The following is an 18,716-nucleotide window of genomic DNA, read 5'->3' as shown; positions in this document are numbered from 1 at the left end:
TACAAAATCAAAAAAGAAACCTGGTAACATTTGTAAAATAACGATATAGAGCTAAAACAACAAGTGCTTTGCTCTAACAGGCTTATAGCTAGGAAACTATTTTTTGTGCTTTCTGCTTAAGTGATTTTCCACGTACAAAACAAAAGGGCTAATCGAAATCTCAAGGTCGGGGCAATAGATAACTTTTACTATGCATACTAAGATAACAAAGTTTTATTTGAACTGTTAATAAGTTTCTGTTAGATTAATATTAAAAGTAGCAATTTTATGCAAATACGTTTTTATTCAGCGGAAAAATTCAGTTATTAGCTGGCAATAACGTACAAATTTTATTTAAAACACTAAAATATTTAAACGTTTTTTTGCCAAGATGCTAATTCTATATGACTATTTTTACTATGAAATTTTATTTTTTCAAAAATACTGGAGATTTTTTTTTTGCTGTACAACTTTTTTTTGCTTGTTTACTATCTTCTGCTAAAATTGCCATTCGTTCAAGGTTGCATATTTGGCAGATTTTGCTCGCGCTACTGATGTTATTGTCGGCGTGGACCACACCAACAATCCACGCCAATAATATCATCAGTAGCGCGAACAAAATCTGCCAAATATGCAACCTTGAACGAATGGCAATTTTAGCAGAAGATAGTAAACAATTACTAAATAAAAGACGTGATATTTCAAACAACTGTGCACACAACCGACGGTTCTTCTTCAAATAACACCTTGGCGCGTTCTCACCTTTCATATTTTTCATTCACTTTTCACACACACACACACATTCACTTAACATATATTAGTATAATTATATATCCTAAGTAACATATAGTTTTATTCATTTATTATTTATATCTATTTCCGCAAGTTCTTTCTATTCTCCAAAATTTCATATATTCACTCTACCCTCCGACTATAATTCTTCACTCCTTTATTGTTAAGTTCCAAGTTTAATTGGAAGCCTGTATTTAAATCACAGATAAACCGTGCTTTTTTACCTACTACGCCCAGAGAGCTAGTAGGTTTTTTTACTGCAGGTTTATACTTGGCATATGACTACCTTGTTGTTTTATATTTTAACTTTCATATATAACACAATTTACTTATTAAATTTTTAAAATATTTGTATGCAATATTTAAATTAAACAGCCGACTGCTACGTTACCAATAAATTACTTGTGATTTAATGTATGTCGCTGTAAATTAATTATCGGTCAGTACATTGTAAGCTCAATAACAACTTTGTCTTTCTTAAAGTTTAATTTTTTCATTTTTGATTTTTACATTTGAACTAAATCTGCTTCCTAATTGTATATAACTTTGATTCAATCATTACAAACTTCCAATATATAATATACACGTTACATCGAGTTTCTGTGACTTTTATTGCCTTCACCGTTGTTAAGTTTTATTAAATTTTATTGATGCACTAACTAATGATTAATGTTTTGTTTTTGTTCAAAACAGACTACAAACATAAATACTAAATTAATATACTTTGAAAAACAAATTAAATAGTTGAAAAAACCTCATTTACATTGTGACGTAATTATTAGTTGTAATGAATGTATTTTTTTCATTAGTTAGCAACATTAAAATTTGAATCAGTTATCTTTCCCATTAACGTGAGTTGTTTGTTTATATTATGATTTGTTGTTTTGTTGTATAATTTAGCTTACTTAACGTATTTTAAACTGAATAATCACAAATATCATATAGTTTTATAACAGTCGGATTTATTATTAAGTATTTTAACTATTATTAACTATTCTCTGTAGAAAATATTTTATTGTAAGAAAAACATGTATACATCCACTTTATTCTATGCTTCTATTCTTTCATTACAGTAACATTTACAGAACCCAGTTGAAGTGCGTTAATTCGTTAACACACATAAACAAACTTTGGTACAAAAAAGAAGATTACTGTACAATTTGTTTTTATTTATATTCTAGTGAGGTTACTTCATTAGGATGTTTTGTTAGCAAACGATTAAACCTATATTTTTGAACAGTTTTAACATAATAATCATTTAGTGATATTTAAATATTATTACTAAAGTTTTTTTTTGAATATTTGTCGAAAACAGGGTATAGGTCTAAAAGTTTTAACTTCCTATCCACATAATTCCTACCCGGTCAATTCCCATATATTATCAAACCGGATTTTATTTATTCTTGTACGAGTTAAAAATTTTAATACGCTTGGAACTCACATTAAAATTTAGGTTTTTGTATTTTTTAAAATCAATTGAAATATGAAATTAGTAAGGTAAAAACAATTTTTTTTATTTAAGCTAAAATTGTTATTGTTTCTTATTTTATCATGTTTTTAGTTTAATGTCAGTTTTGTTTGTTGATAACTACTATAATTAAATAATTACGACTTGCGAGCAACAGAAAGTTGGTCTGTTATTTGTAAAATGCTATCATTGTTACTAAAGTTTAATCCAGATCAGTTTTAAATTATAATTAAGTTTTTAGTATCGGAACCATTTTCTATCATGGTAACTAATTTATGTTTAATTATTTTTTTTATGTACGAGCTGGAACAATTAACATTGACACTTAACTATATTTTAGTTTCTGTAATTAATCAAAACTACAAAGTAATATAGTACTGTACAACATAGTTTTCTTAAATAAGTACTTTGGAATTTTAAAATTATATTAATGCTTATTTTATTAAACTCTAGACCTAAATAATTTTTGTTCGTTGATGACTAGATTTCTTAAAAGTAATTACGGCCGACAAGGAAAATTGGCCTATCTTTTGTAAAATGCTTTTGCGACTAATAAAATTAAGTCAAAATCAGGTTTAAAGAAAATTCAAGTTTTTTAGTATCCGAACTATTTTTATAACAAACTATTCTACGGTAACTGATCTATTTCCAATTAAACTTACCTTTGTAACGACTATAGAAAGTAATATTGCTCGGTATAGTTTTTTTAAAGTGAAATTTTAAAAAATATTTTGTTTTATTAAGCTCAATGTTTCATATTTCTTGTTTAAAACAATACTTCTTAGTTTAATTTAACAACAATTTTAATATTTGATGCCTGCGGCGCGAATAGGTTATTATAGAAAAATTGGTCTTTTTTTAAAAATATTTGTCATTCAAAAAAGTTCTTATTCAGTTGTTATTTAATTTTTTCTTTAAGTCGTAGCTTCTAAACCAACTAAATTAATTGTGTACTATATCTACCTAAAAATGAGCTTATTTTTATTGTAACTATGAATTTTTTTTTTCTAAAACATATGTTTTATTATTCATGTGAAAATAGATAAGTTATAAAAAATTTAAACAACTAATAAAAACGTACTGTTACACAAAGACTGATGTAAATGTCTAAAATAATACAGGGTAAAATGCATTTGTCTTACTGTACAAATTAAAATCAATATAATCTAAAATATGTTTAAATGAATATTTATCAATTGTCTTTTATGCTATTTTTAAACACCTCCTAATAAACATTATAACTTAAAATCTACCTCTATAGGACTTTTAAAAATTGATTTTTAAATATGTGTGTTCAAAGCACTTTCAATAAATTTATCTTCATTAAGAATGTACTATGAGAATTAACCAAAGATTTATATTTATAAATATTATTAACCAATTTCAGAAATAATAGAATTTAATAGCGAACAAAAACGAGAACTGACACAGATACTAGAAATATTTAAGTTGTTGGCTTAAATGCCTTGTATAAAAATTTATTAAACTGAATTAATCCCACTAAAGAACTTGGATTTTTTTTAACGTTATGTTCTACTTTTTTAAAATAACTAAAATATCAACATTATTGAAATTGAAGAGATAAAAAATTGAATATATATTAATAACCAGACAAATATTCAATAAACTTTATAAACAAAAGAGTTTCTGAACGAACAAAAACTTATACAGATACTAATAAGTTAAGTTATGAGCTTAAATGCTTCTTATAAAAACTGATTAAACTTTATCATAGCATAAATGATCAAATATTTTTTTCATAAAGTTTTGCATTTCAATACAACTAAAATTCAATATTAATAAAAACAAAAAAAAATACTATAATTTAATGACTTATTTGTTAAACGTTATTAAAGAAATAATTTTTGGTCGAAATACATGAGTTAATATAAAATTTTAAACTTAAAAAGAATGGAACTTGACTGAAACTTGTAATCAATCTTTCTTATAAACTTTACATGTACAAAAATTAAACGGATTAGAATTTACTCATAAAATCATTGATATAAACTAACCGTATAACATATATAAAGGTTGATAATTATTTTATTTGAAATATTTATGAACTGGATAGAGTCTAATGAGAATTCATTCGAGTGATAATTTACATGGATGGGAATTGATTTGGCCGGTATTTAATTCGTGTTGGAATTGTGCGGGTTGGATTTGATTTAGGTAGGATTTGATTCGGGTGGGATTTAATCAGGTTGGAATCGATTTGGGTTGGATTTGATCGGGTGGGATTAGATTTGGGTGGGAATTGATCCGGGTGGGAATTGATCGGGTTGGAATTGATCGGGTGGGAATTGATTCGGGTGGGATTTGATCGGGTTGGAATTGATTCGGGTGGGATTTGATCCGGGTGGGAATTAAGCGGGTGGGAATTGAACGCGGGTTGGAAATGTTAGTATACCAAAACTAATATAGTGCAAATTTAGTTATAAGTAGTAATTTTAAAATACATAGCTAAAAACTGTTACGTCATGAAGCATAAAAATATCTTTTAAATGTTTGAATTATAGTTGAATTATACTTAGCTGACTTAAAGTTATTTGTAAAACAAAACTGTTAAAACAAAAGTAATTAAGATAGTAGAAATTTTACTTGAAAAAAAACTAAATAAAAATTACAAAATTACGACAATATGCGACAACAATAAAACTAAAACACGCTACTTATAAAGTTTTAAATTGTAAAAATATTTTTGTTTGCAAATTTTCAGCTCACGAATTCTAATAAACAAAGACCCTAGAACTGAGAGATGGTAAGTGTTTCTCGCTCTAGATAGAATTTTGAAGATACTATCCAGGTAATTCTCAGCACAAACAGGGTTGTTGAGGAGGTGCTCTTGAATGGCTTTATGACGTAACAGTTTTTAGCTATGTATTTCAAAATTACTGTTTATAACTATGTTTTTAAAAGTATTAGCATTAAAATACTTGAGTTCAGCAGAACTTAACAAAATTATGATTTAAATTTAAGAAAACTTACAGTTATACTAAAAATACGTATACACTTGTCAAGTTTCTCATAGTATTAACAACTGTTTTATAGCTTGTTCACTTTGACTGTAATCTATAACTTTATTTTAAAAAGTGTGAAATTTAGTTTTAATTATAAAATCAAAATAGCTATAAATACTGACATAGGATACAAACTTACATATAGTCTACAATACTTATTGTTTTTGTCAACTAACTAATAGCTTCAGTTTTAATTTTTACGATTATGGTGGTTTAATAAAAGTAAAATTAAGATTCTACGAAATTGTTGAACTGTATTGTACAATAGGTATAAATTATTATTATTTTAGCTTGCTAATAATGATTTTTACCTTAAACAAACAATCTCAAGAATTTAACAAGTCATAAAACCTAAACATGTATTTTAATAAAAAAGAAAAAAACTCTTTTTAATAAAACACAACAATAACCACATTTTACGCTTTGCAATAGTCAATATACTTTTAAGGAAAAGTTTAATTTACTTATTTAAAATTTCAAAAATAGAATGATTAGTTAAAAAAAAATTAAGATATGCTAATATATATAAACTCTTTTTTGATAAATAATCTACTAAATCTCTTAAATAAACATTTTGAAAAATAAAGAAAACAACTTTTTTTTTGTGCTTTAGTAAAACATGTTGTTTAGTCTGAATTAGCCTCTAATAGATTAGAATCAATTAAATTAAATAAACTTTTGAATAGAAAACACTTAAGTTTACTGTTTATAAGCTAGCCAATAATAATTTTTAAGACTAGAAATTTCACAAATAAAACTTCAGGTTTTATGTAACTTACAATAAAACGTTTGTACATTTGTTTTCAACGATCAATATGTATAACGTTAAAGTAAACATTTTAATTAACAAATTCTGCAACTTCAACAAACGGTTGCTAGCAGTAACGAAGCGTAGAACTATTTGTCACGGGTATGCAAAAATGAATAAAACTTGATAAAACTCTAACTTGATGCTTTTCTAACTAATTTGAAAGATACACCATCATTACAAAACAAAGCTTGCGAGCAAGAGTTTATCTTTAAAATAATAGTTTGACAGTTTTATCAGACGGAACTTTTTTTTTTTAATTTAAGATTGAGCATTGTTTTAGAGATTGAGCAACATTTCAAGCATCCCACGCCAGGCTTCTGGTTGCTGGTAGAGGTTTCATTATAAGTTAATAAAAACTGTTAGAAATTTAGATTTTGTTTAAAACTAACCTTAAAGTTTAACATGAAACAAATTTTACGGAATTTTACGGAATTTTACGAAACTCATTTCATGTTGAAAATTGATAGTTTTTAAATGATATGTAATTTTTAAGAACAGTTTATAATAGTTTCATTGTTGTTGGACAATTTATTTTTGATCAAAAATTCCTTGAAATACTAAATTAAATTTGAAACATAAATAATTCATTTTCACTACTATGATAAAATAAACAATAGTGTTTTAAAACGTTGTTTTTGAATAACTTACTGTACATTTGTTTATACGAAAAGTTACCTACAAACTAATAACAATATACAAAAGAATTAAGAAACGACTCGAATAATTTATAGCTTATAGTGAGTTTTTATAGCAAGACTGGCTAAGCAAGCTTCATTAGTTGTAATAATAATTAATAGCGTTTCGCTACGTGTCCATAAGTCCATACTGAGTTTTAATGCAGTATTTAGCACATACCATAAACTTTGTAGTTTAGAATGAGAACGTTTCAAAAAGAGGAATGCTGAAACTTTTATTTCGTACAACAGCCTATTTTTAATTAGATATAAAGCATAAACGTAAACAACAAATTATTAAATATACATATTTTAAAATTTGGTTTAAATAAAAAAAATCAATGAACGGATCATCAAAGCCATTGATTCTGAATTAATATATAAAACTCAGTAAAAAAAAATTAAAGGTACAACATTAGGAAACAGTTACAAAGGTTCTTACTTTTAATAGATATCTATAAAAAGTAGATACAACTCAGTGTTAAAATAGTTTTTCACAGTAACGAAGTCATGCATTTTATTAAGAACATTAAAATGGATTTGGCTAGCTTTTTTTGTGTGTTTTTGTTACATTAATATTGGTTATGTAACCCTTAGAGATTAATGATTAGTTACTTTTTTTTTTACTGAATGTTACAAATTACAAAGGAGGTTGTAAGTGAATAACTGAGTTTTTTATTATTTTTTATTTAGTGTTGTTACGTTTTATTGAGTTTTCGTTACTTTAAAACAGCTAGATTGGTATTTAGTGTGATTGTAGTTATCACTTTCTTTTAAACCTTATAAGTAAACTAACAACGAATTCAACTTACAGCATACCTCTTTGGATGGAAATTGTCAAAGTATGGTTATGGAACATTTTGTTATTTTTTTATAACAATATTTTTGATAATATTCTTTTTTTTATATACTTAGACGACTAATCTATCGTCAGTTTAAACACATTTAAAATGCCTACGAGTCATTCTTCAAATTAAACCAACATAAAACTGACCTTTAGTATCAAATCAAATATCGCTTAACCAGCTTTTTTATAAACTGGAGCTATTGGTACCTTTTAAATAATTAATCCACCTTTACCCTTCATGGTTTACAGTTTGCCGACCCCTTTACTAATAAATGAGTACATAGCTGACAAACTATTTGTGTTTAATTAAAACAGATATGTAGTCTTTAACGAAAAAAATTGAACTTTATACGAAATAATTTTTTTTTTACTTGGTTGAAAAAAAAATAAAAAGTTGACCAATATCGAATTTAAGAAAAGTCATTTGTGATTTAGTTTTTTTTTTAAATTTAAATCGATTCTGTTGTGTTTTACTGTGGTTTTTTTTTTGTACTGTATGGAACACTCTACTATGTTTTTTTTTAATTTTAGGTTCTTTATTTTACAAAAAAATACAGTTAATTCAAATAGGAATATTGTATGCTGAGTGTAACTAAGCAAAAATCTATTTCTAATTAAAATTTAGAAACATCAGTAAAAAATGTACAAAATTTATTGAAAAAACGAAAACTGAATTAAAATAACAAAATTTTTCTACCAAGTTTTTAAGTATATTAACAGCCAACCAATTGTTTTATTTTAAAACTGCGGGCCTATTGTCGGAGCGGAATTGTTAAAGCGCGGGTTCGACAACCAGATCAAAGATTAACTCTCAACAAATCACAAATCAAAACTGATCTAACAAACACAACACCCCGATCTTATCCTGGGTCGTTTGAAAACTATTTAGTTTCTTGGCTTTCGATGAGTGTACTGACACTAACTGAGGGCGACGCTTGTCGCACTAGAAGGGCACTAGACGCGGTGACGACCCAACGGCCGTCTAGCTTTGTCTATTGAGGGCGAGGCACAAACGCATCCTCGCTTCTGAACTTAGAGGTGTTCAGTCATGATACCTGCTGTCGGAATACGCCCAGCTCTGAACTTCGACGGCCTCCTGAGCCTTCTGACGTCGCTGCATAGGGGACCCCGACTTGTAGGCGACTTTATAAAAAATAGTTTAAACTTCCCCATATCACACTTCAGAAAACTCATTTATTTTTCAAAACTTTTGAATTGATTCTGTTGAATTTTAAAACTGTTTTTATACTGTTTGGAACATTCTGCTAGGTTTTTTTTAAATTTAAGCTTTTGTACACTATTTAATATAAATATTTCGAATTTACTATTTATTCTTAAATGCTCTCGATAAACGAAAAACAGACAATTAATCAAATGAGCAAATTATATGCTTAAGGTAAGAAAATCAATTTTTCAATAAAACTTAAAAATGCTAAAAAAAAACATACAAAACTCTTTTAAAAACAAAAAAAAAATAATTCAAATTATTAAACATTTTACTAGGTTTTTATGCATAAATACACGCAACTAATTGTTTTATATTAAAATTGTTTGGAATTAAAGCTTTTTAAATCTTTTAGACATTTTTATATCAGTTATGTAAAATAACAAGCTGTTTATGATATCTTGAATTAAATGTATTTGTTTTCCTTTTAACACTTGTTAACTGTTTGGTAATATGTAAAAAAACCGCATGTTTGAATGAAAAATAAAACTAAACACCTAGTATGATATGAAATATTACTATGAATTATAAAACAACCTTGTGTATTTAAGTTTAAATGTTTAGTATTTTTTTATAGATTAACCCTTTTTTGTTTTTGCTTTTGTTTTGAAAAAGTGCAGTAAATTTTTAAAATAAAATTTAGCTCACAGTTAAATTTTTTTTTATATTAAAAAAAAATGTTAAGTTAAAAAATCTTACAATATTTACTATACTTTTTTATTATTTATATTTTTTAGATTTAAAATTACATATTGTATCTTTTGAATTTAAACTTTTATTTAAAACTCAGGGCGATAGTTTATTTGAGTTAGTTTATATTTTGAATTAAACTGTAGAAGTAATATTTTTTTTATTTAAGGATTTTATTTTCTTAAAACTAAAATAACCTTTCAAAAAAAAATTGCATTAGCAATAAAGTTGTTAACAACTCAACTGATAATAAAAGACAAGTTTAAAAATGTTACAACATAAAAAAAAATTATACGAGTCAAATTAAAAACTATTCAATAACCGTATTTTTAAAGTAATTACTAAACAAGCGTTGCTTATAGTATATCTGTACCAATCAAAATAAATTATTCGTAAATCTAACTTCAATTTTGTTATTAATTATATCTTAATGCAGTATATTTTATATGCACACGGCACTAATAAAACATTATTTAAGCACAATAGTTAAGTCAAAGCGTCATATCCTAGAAGAAATTACTTGCATGTTAGAAAATATCAATTCAGAAAGCTTAAGCTTATATGCGTTCAATTAAACAACTTTTTAGAAGCTAATTTAAAATAAGAAGAAACAAATTTTTATAGACTTTTTAAATACAATTTCAACTGACTATTGGAAAATTATAAATACTTTTCGTTGACAGGTTTAGTTATATTTTAGATGCAAATATACCTATTAGAATATATTTTCAGAAAATTTAAAAAAAGGTTCGGAAAAAAACTACTATATAAGTTTGAAAACAGCAAATAGTTCAGCAAATACTTTTTTACCTGATTAAAGTGTTGTTTTTATTGAGATTAAATTATTAAATAAAAAAGTATTAACACGTTTTTGTGATTATACTTAATTTTTTATAAATATTAGAGTTTTAAAAAGATAAACATAAATGTTTTTAAACTAAAAGTTTTCAAAGTTAAAAAAAACATTTGAACGATACTTTTATTTAAATAATAAGCATATAAAAATTATTGTCTATAGATTGCAAAGTAAACAAATAATGAAATATTTTCTAATAACTGTATTAGTTTCGTCTTTCTTAATAAATATAAACGAAGCTTGCTATTGTTCTAAACCACATCCACAAGAAGTATACTGTAATGCTGATTATGGTTTGTTTATTTTATTTTTTTTCTATATTACGAATTTAAAGTGAATAAGTAAACTTAATTTTAGAAAAAAAACTTGTATTTAAGTAATTTGATCATTATGTTAAATATTAAATTCAAACTGTACATTTTATTAAAAAAATCAAGATAGTTTGAATACCATCATCAAGACTTACGTTTAACAGTGTTAACGTTTTTACAATTCACGAATGAGTAAAATCATTTTTTTATTAACAACTACTAAACAAAAAACTTAATTACAAGCAAATGAAAAAAATATACTAAGTCATTTTTTACAGCTGTAAAAGTACTGACGCACTCAAAAAGATTGATAGTATTTAGTCTAGATGGTAACCATACTTATCTTCAAAACAGTAAGTTTACTTTATATAATTATCATCCTTATCAGTACGCATTTGGCTGTATTATAAATGTCAAAAGTATAAATGATAATCAAAGTGGCTTGTACTTTGTTATCTCTAAGTATAGACGATCTTTAAGTTTACAACTCAATTATTAAAAAGAGCATATGTATATATTAAGAAAACATTAAGTAAGCTTAGCTATAACATGATTTTTTTGTCTAAGAATATTTGTTTAATTTGGTTGATGTTTTTGATTAATTAATTTATTTGTTTAGTTTGATTTTGATTAATAATGATTGATGTTTTCGTTCTAAAAATACCTTTTTTACTAATGGTTTAAAATCATACATTTTTATTGTACAGTAAAAAACTATAAGTGTTTAACAAGTTAAGTATAAATAATTCAGCATGAGCAAGGTGATTAATGATTTTTTAATATTTAGTTGAAGAAGGAAGATACAATGTTCATATAGAATACGAAGTTCGAATCATGAAAGTTTGTGTTTTTTTACATTAAAAAATTGAAATATGTTAATGGTATAAAAATAATAATTTTAACGCAAACCTTAATCCTTTGCTAAAAGTTTAAAAACATATTTAATATGTATTGAAATTTAAGTTTCTGTATTGAAAACGTGTTTTAAATCGTTTAAAAAGTAATCATTTTTTAGATTTCGAATTATGAAAGTTTATGTTTTATTTTGTTTTAACAGAACACTGTTTGTAATAAGTAACTTGTTTTTTTAGACTTATAAAGGAAAGATATCAGACCATATAAAAGACAAAATTTACTCACCATATAGTGGTTCCATGTGTGGAATAAGACTTGAAATGGGTCGTTATTATTTTCTAATTGGTCAGTCAAAATAGTATTTCAAATAAATGGAATAAATTTGTAAGCAAAACGCAATGTGTAATGAAGTGTGTAAGCAAATCAGAACATATCTATGATATAACAATATAAATATATTCTTAATTTGTTAAAAAACTGATGCACATGTTAACTTCTACGTTAAAATAATTTTTTGCTACTTAATGTAATTATATTTTTAAGAAAGTATATAAAGCAATTTCAAACTTATTTATAATTTTATTTTTTTTTTATAAGCTTTTTTAAAACAACTTTTTTAATAATTTACTTTACTTTAGAAAAAAAGCTTTAACCTTTAAGAAAATAATAAGATTTTAAAATAATACAGCCTTTATTTTATTCGATTAAAGTATTAGAAAGTTACTTTAACTAAAACATATTAGTTTTTTTGAAATTTTAATTAACATGTTAGTTGAAAAGTTATACAAAACCGTTTAATTTTATTTTTACGTTTTTTATGGTTTAGTATATATATATTATTTACTTTAAACGTTCAGTACTATAGAATGCTAAATTATATATATTTTTAGATCTGTTAAACTTATTTTTGTACATACATAGTTTTTTGAAATGCTTCAAACTTGTCATACTTATAGTGAAATTTAAAATGTATTACTTTAAATAAATATTAATTAATTTGGTTAATGTGTTTAAAAAACCTTTTTTTTTAGTTTTTTTAACTATAAAATATAAGCTTAAAGTTTAAGAAAAAAAGTATTTAGTAAAATTCAAAACATTTTCTTGGAAAAGGTAGTGCAACTTTCAAGTATATTTGAAGAATAATTTAGTATATAGAATGTTTCAGTTGTGGATACCTATCCATGCAATAAAAAGTTATAAACTATTATTTCTACTAAAATAATTTTTAATTTCCGAATTTATCAAAACTTGAATGCTCAATGTACATATACTACAAACAACGATTTTCTATGGTTTTCAATTCTAATTCTTAAACTTTACTTCACCAGGACGATTCAACCTGGATGGGTACATGAGCGTCGGTATGTGCGACTTCAACATGGACATCACTCATCATCATTACCTTACTTCCAAAATTATTTCCGAAAATTTTTTGAGAAACTGGAATAAAGGATGTAACAAGTGTCAGTTTTGCAGGGACAAGCCAAAGAAATGCAGCAAATACGTTAGTTTTTGATTATGTGGGTGTTAGTTTTAAATTTTCGACGTCTATTTGTTGTTTATGAGTTTGTATTTTACAGTTATTTGTTTAGATAAAATTCACATGTAGCTTTTTTTTTGGGATTGGGAGGCAGTAGTGGCCAAAATTTCGAAGTTAGAAATCTTTGCGGGCCGAAGTCCTAGTTTTACTTTTTCTTCGCTCGCCATAGAATGTGTTTCAAAGAAGATGAAATATTATGCAACATACAAAAAAAACTTAATTACAACTTTTAGTGCACTGCTTATCATGTGATGACATACTTTAACTACGTCACAGATTTAATTACGTCACATATTTAGTTACGTCACAGATTTAATTACGTCACAGGTTTATTTACGTCACAGAAACCTTTTTTAATACAAAACGTATTCGCCTTCCGTTGACCCATGTTTTAAAAAATCTATTTTTTTACTTTCAGTATTTTAACGATGTTTAATTAAATTAAGAAACTATTCAGCGCACTTTTTCACTATGAGATGTTTGTTTATGTTAATGAAAATAAAAAAACATAAAACTGTTTCTATTTTATTGTTTGAATGAATTTACGCTTAAGTAGTAAATACTTATCATGATAGTAGTTAGTTAAACTTTTAATTGTTGCATTATATCTGTTAAAAATTTACTATTTGTTTTTTAAATATGCTTAGTTTATTTATAAATTTGAATTTTGAATCAGTTAAATGTAATTGATTACTTTGTATACCTTGTTTTGAATTAAAGTAACAAATATTTTAGAACACCTGCATATGGAATTCCAAAACATCTAACTTACGGTCAACACTTAGTTACTGTTCACCTTCAACTGAAGAAAGTGGGACATGCAATTTGTGGGCATACGACACTAAACTGTTGAAAGAAGGAGGTAGAAGAAAATTTAATAAAATTTATTAATTAATTTCATTTTTTAATACTAAAAAAAGTGAAAAATTATTTTAATTAATTAATCTAGTAGTTCTTGTAAGAGGCAAGCATTTTATTTATTTTATTTTATTATATTTTATTAAAGCGATTTTTGATATAACTTACATCTTTTTGTGTTTTCTATTTTCACATACTCACTTAAACTGTTTTATTATCTATCATCTTTAAAAAACTTAGTGTTTTTTAAATTTAATTAGCATAAAAATAAACTTTGAATGAAACTATTTTTTCTCATATACTACTTATGTTAATAAGGTCGTAATTTCTGGAATTACTCTTTTACGAAATGTATACTGTAAAATAAACTTATATCTAGAAAATATTATTTTATTTTTTTATTTTTTAAGTTTATTAGATAAAATATAAAGCTATACCTATAAAAGGTACATTGAAAATGTTCAGTTTAATTATATGGTTTTTTATTTATAAATAAAAAGACTTTCTTATTGCGGTTTTACAGATTATAGATTATTAACTTAAGTAAGTGTTTAAAATAAAGTTATGCAAAGCCATTATTTAAAAATTAAGAAAAAAAAAATAAGGGTAATAATTTATGCATAATATGTAAAGTTCATTTTAGTTATTTATAAGTCTATTAATTTGATTTTTTTTCATATTGTATAAGAATTTTTTTTTAATACTATTTATTAAATTCCGTTAACATAGCAAAAAAAGGATCTATTTCTAAACAAAACTAAAACTTTGAAATTAAATGCGACCACAATACTATATTTATAACTTATAAAATACTAACAGTAAAAAAACTATAAACAGCTAATGTTTTATTAGTTTATCAATTGCTTTTGCATTTTCTAAAGAAAAAACAAGCTAAGTCATCTTATGTTTAAATTTTAATGTAATTATTTTACATAATAAAGAGTAATAGTAATATTACTTATATTTATATTTGCATCTAATAACTATTCTAATAATGTTGATAGAAAAGTATTTTAGAGGCTTTTTTAATTTTTTGTTTAAAAAGTGTTGCTTAGATTTATTGCTTTGTATCAAATACTTTTAAAACTAAAACTAAAGCTTTTTTAGCTTTCTATTGCCTCTAGTGGACATAAAAAAATAGCTCAAATTATGTTTGTTGCGAGAGAAAGTATGAATATAAGCGATTATATTTTTGAAAACAGTTTGTATCAGTAATCTCATCATCTGAATCAGTGAATTATTTTAAGGCGGTTTAAACTCCGTCAACAAAAACTTCATATTATCAATATTAAACCTGCAGTTGCTCAGTACGAGTGTTTGAAATTTGAGGTTGAATCAGGATTAATTAATATGAAATACACAAATATCGTTGTTAACTTTTTCCAAATCGATTGTCTTAAAGTGTGATAATATCATAAAAAAGAGTTTATATAATAAAAAAAATATAAACTTTTAGCTTGAAAACAGTTTTAAAAGAAACACTACCAGTGTTAATTTAGGAGAAATTTATAATTAAGTTGTAAATAATTATCTTTAAGTTTTGTTTTAGAATTTAAAATCTATAAAACTCTGTTTAGTTATTAAAAATAGTTTTATCTAAATAATCTAAATAGCTAATTTATGTTCATTAATATTAATTAAGAAAACGTTGTCCATTAAACATAAAATATCACTATTACTTTTTTTTTTTAATTACTACTAACCTAATTTGAGGTTTCTTTTTTTATTTTATTTTAAGACTTTGTTTAGTTACTCTTAATGTTAATAAAAATTATCTTTAATTCTTTTTTAAGATTTTCTTGAAATTACGACTAAAGTTCTTGAAATAAGCAATAGTAAATTATAATAAATCTATTAGTTCTCTGAAAGTTAAAAATGAAAATTAATTACATATTTTTACTAATTGCGGTGTTCCTAAACAACATCAATAGTTTTTGCATAAAATATTTATACCAGTAAGTGTTAAAATATGATAAAAAAGTAAAAAAAGTTTTTATATTTTCAGTTGCTAACAAAGCTTTATGATTGTTGTAAGCACTGCAAATGATAAAACTATCTTGTTAAAAAACATTCATTTCAAGTAAAACTTTAACTTACTCAATTTTACAAGCAATTTTATTGCTTATTGCAATTTTACAAAAAAATTGGTCTATTTAACTATCAAACACATATACAAAATGGTATTTATGAATATGAACTGGCTAGTTTTATAACTGAAATATTATTCTAAGATGGTTGTAAACTTTGCCTACTTAAAGTTCATTTAAAGCAAAACTGGTAAAGCAACCTTCCGCTTTGAACACTGCGCAAATATTTGTACCCAGCCAGTCAAAGCGTACCCATAATATGCGCACATAATCGACAGGTTGTATGGATTTGAAAGCTGTTATTGATTCATACAATTTCAAGAAAAAAAAAATGGTAAATAGACGAATTAAATGATAAAACTAGAAAGCTACAATTGATTTTCATTAAATTAAAGGAAAAACTTATGTAATAGGGTATACTATCAAAATCCCCCAGATCAAAATCCACCCAAGTTATTTTTATTTTTTTATTATTTTATAATTTATTTCACATATTTTTCGCATTTATTTAATTTTTTACTTATTAATTTACACTATCACTTTTACCCCAAACCTTTATCCTTAATCAGTAAGCTGTTCTCGAGTTTGACTGGATGGATTTTGATCGGGTGGACTTAGAACTCGGGTGGATTTTGAATGTGTTTTGTAAAAAGACAGCTGGATTAAGTGTTTGATGTTTAAATTTTTGTAAAAACTGATCAAATTTAGACAAACGGTGAAAATCTAGAATAAAAATTGCTAGAATTAAAATTTCAGTGAAAAAAAAATCATAGATGAATTTAAAAAAAAAAAAATAATATTGTAAGATAAAAATTAATATATTAAGAGGTATTTAAACCAATTTTTAGTGTAACTTTATATTTTTTACAAAATAAAAATAAGTTTTTAGACTTTTCGAGCATACTTAGTGTAATAGAGTACTTCTAAGGATTGTTATATTAATACCTAAAATCAACATCTTATAAATTTAGTTTTTAATTAATCACAATATAATAATATTTTGCTAAATTTACTTAAGTATGTACTACTGAAAGCAGATCAACATATATAAATGTAAAGAGGTTAAAAATAGATTTAAAATACTAATTAACATTGAAAATTAATTATATATAAAGTAGATATGTATTTAAAATATTTTAAGTAGTTTTCAGTTGTTAATTAATTAAAAAATGAGTTAAAAATATTTTTTAAGTATAAGAAATTTTATTAAGTCAAATACAAGAAGTTTTTGCATAGAAGTAACTGTGTATTTTTTACAAAACTAACGTGACCAGTTGCTCTTTCATAATAAAAAGTTATGCATATAAAACCTATTAGCTTGTATTATCAATAATTTGTCTCAAAAAATATCAATGACAGTTGTGAACACTACATACAGCAAACTTACCTTTTTTTTTTGATGTAAAAATTTGTTTTTTATCTAAAACTAAAATTAAATTCTGCGCACCTCTAGTGGTAAAAGTAATTTAAAATAATATTTACATGTTTTACTGTAAAATATATATATATGTACAAACGAGTATTAAGGAAAGTATGTTGATGTTGGACATCTGAGTATGTATTAATTTTAAAGGCAGTTCAAAAACTGTCAACAATAACCTCATTTTATTTAAAAGATCTAACAAATATAATGTTTTATATCGATTGTTTAAAAATATCATGCCTTAAGCTAGTTTGCAATTATCTAAGTTTTCTCGATGTTAGCCATTAAAATACTCCTTGAACCTGACTCGAAAAGCACTTATATATATATTAGAAAAAGGTTGAAGATACAAATAAAATTGAAGATATAGTACAACTTCTAAGAGATAAAAAACTTGTTTAACTAAACACTTGATGGCGGTATGTTAAAAAAAGTACGTAAAAGACATAAAAATAGGTCAGTCTAGCTATTATAGAGTTGAAGAGGTAGCAAAATGTAATGCTAGTCGGGAAATTACCAGTAAAGAGTTTCGCTTGATGGCCTCGTTAAAAACCTCTACAGACTTGTCAACTGGTCTTAAATGAGGTATTCAAGGTCATACTTAGCAAACGTGAGAACAGTCGATAGTTGCTAGAACAAGACAAATTAAATTAAAACATACAGTTTTCTATTTAGTACAAGAGCTAATCTTCTTTTTTAACATTCAAATAGTTGTTACAGTTTACAAAAAGATTTTAAAAAAAGTTTTAAAAGTAGCTCTAAGTTTTCTTTAAAACTATATATTTCAAACTTTATTAAACTTGTTCTACAAGCAACATTTTTGATATTGTAGCAGCCCATGTCGTCTAGTTAACCTAACTAGTCTTCAATAATATACTTAGCAGTTTTTAAGTGTTGATTCAATTTTAAGAAGTCAAGACCCGCCCTTATCCTACACAGTCTAGTTTATTAATTTTAATTAAACTATTTCTCTACAACGTTATTTTACTTAAAAAATCTTAGGTAAACAAGAGATAGGATAAATATACATCTGCTCTATGAAAAGTTGAATACACTGTTACAGGTGTTTCTAGTTATATGTTGTTCAAAATTTAAGGCGGAATAACATTTTTTCAAAGAAATGCAGTTATAAATAAAGCTTTTTTATTTCTAGTGATACCAGACCCATATATTTTTTAATTAATTCATCAATACTAAAAGCATTACAAACTAAATTTAGAGAAAAGTAGGAATTATAATTTATTAAGTAATAAAACATATAATTATGGTATTTCTAG

At 24.8% G+C, this 18,716-nt stretch overlaps 1 protein-coding gene across 1 annotated transcript; it reads left to right on the top strand.

The window, feature by feature from the left end:
- Window positions 1-10,531: 10,531 nt before the first annotated feature.
- On the top strand, window positions 10,532-14,230 carry LOC145840895 (metalloproteinase inhibitor 3-like). Its single transcript, XM_082948242.1, has 6 exons — window positions 10,532-10,658; window positions 10,955-11,029; window positions 11,464-11,516; window positions 11,768-11,876; window positions 12,860-13,035; window positions 13,807-14,230. Exons 1-6 carry the CDS (start codon window positions 10,547-10,549, stop codon window positions 13,960-13,962), a joined length of 681 nt encoding a protein of 226 aa, XP_082804368.1. The 5' UTR covers window positions 10,532-10,546; the 3' UTR covers window positions 13,963-14,230.
- Window positions 14,231-18,716: the final 4,486 nt, after the last annotated feature.

Source organism: Thalia democratica, chromosome 7, assembly GCF_965202585.1.
Source record: "Thalia democratica chromosome 7, ktThaDemo2.hap1.1, whole genome shotgun sequence".
NCBI classification, from domain to species: Eukaryota; Metazoa; Chordata; class Thaliacea; order Salpida; family Salpidae; genus Thalia; species Thalia democratica.
This window is presented reverse-complemented; position numbering and strand designations above follow the sequence as displayed.

Bases quoted from the DNA above. Each gene is read 5' to 3' on its own strand.
- LOC145840895 (XM_082948242.1), top strand. From the start codon at position 10,547: ATGAAATATTTTCTAATAACTGTATTAGTTTCGTCTTTCTTAATAAAT. The intron at 10,659-10,954 runs GTTTGTTTATTT...CATTTTTTACAG, and splicing joins ATACTGTAATGCTGATTATG to CTGTAAAAGTACTGACGCAC. The intron at 11,030-11,463 runs GTAAGTTTACTT...TTTAATATTTAG, and splicing joins CCATACTTATCTTCAAAACA to TTGAAGAAGGAAGATACAAT.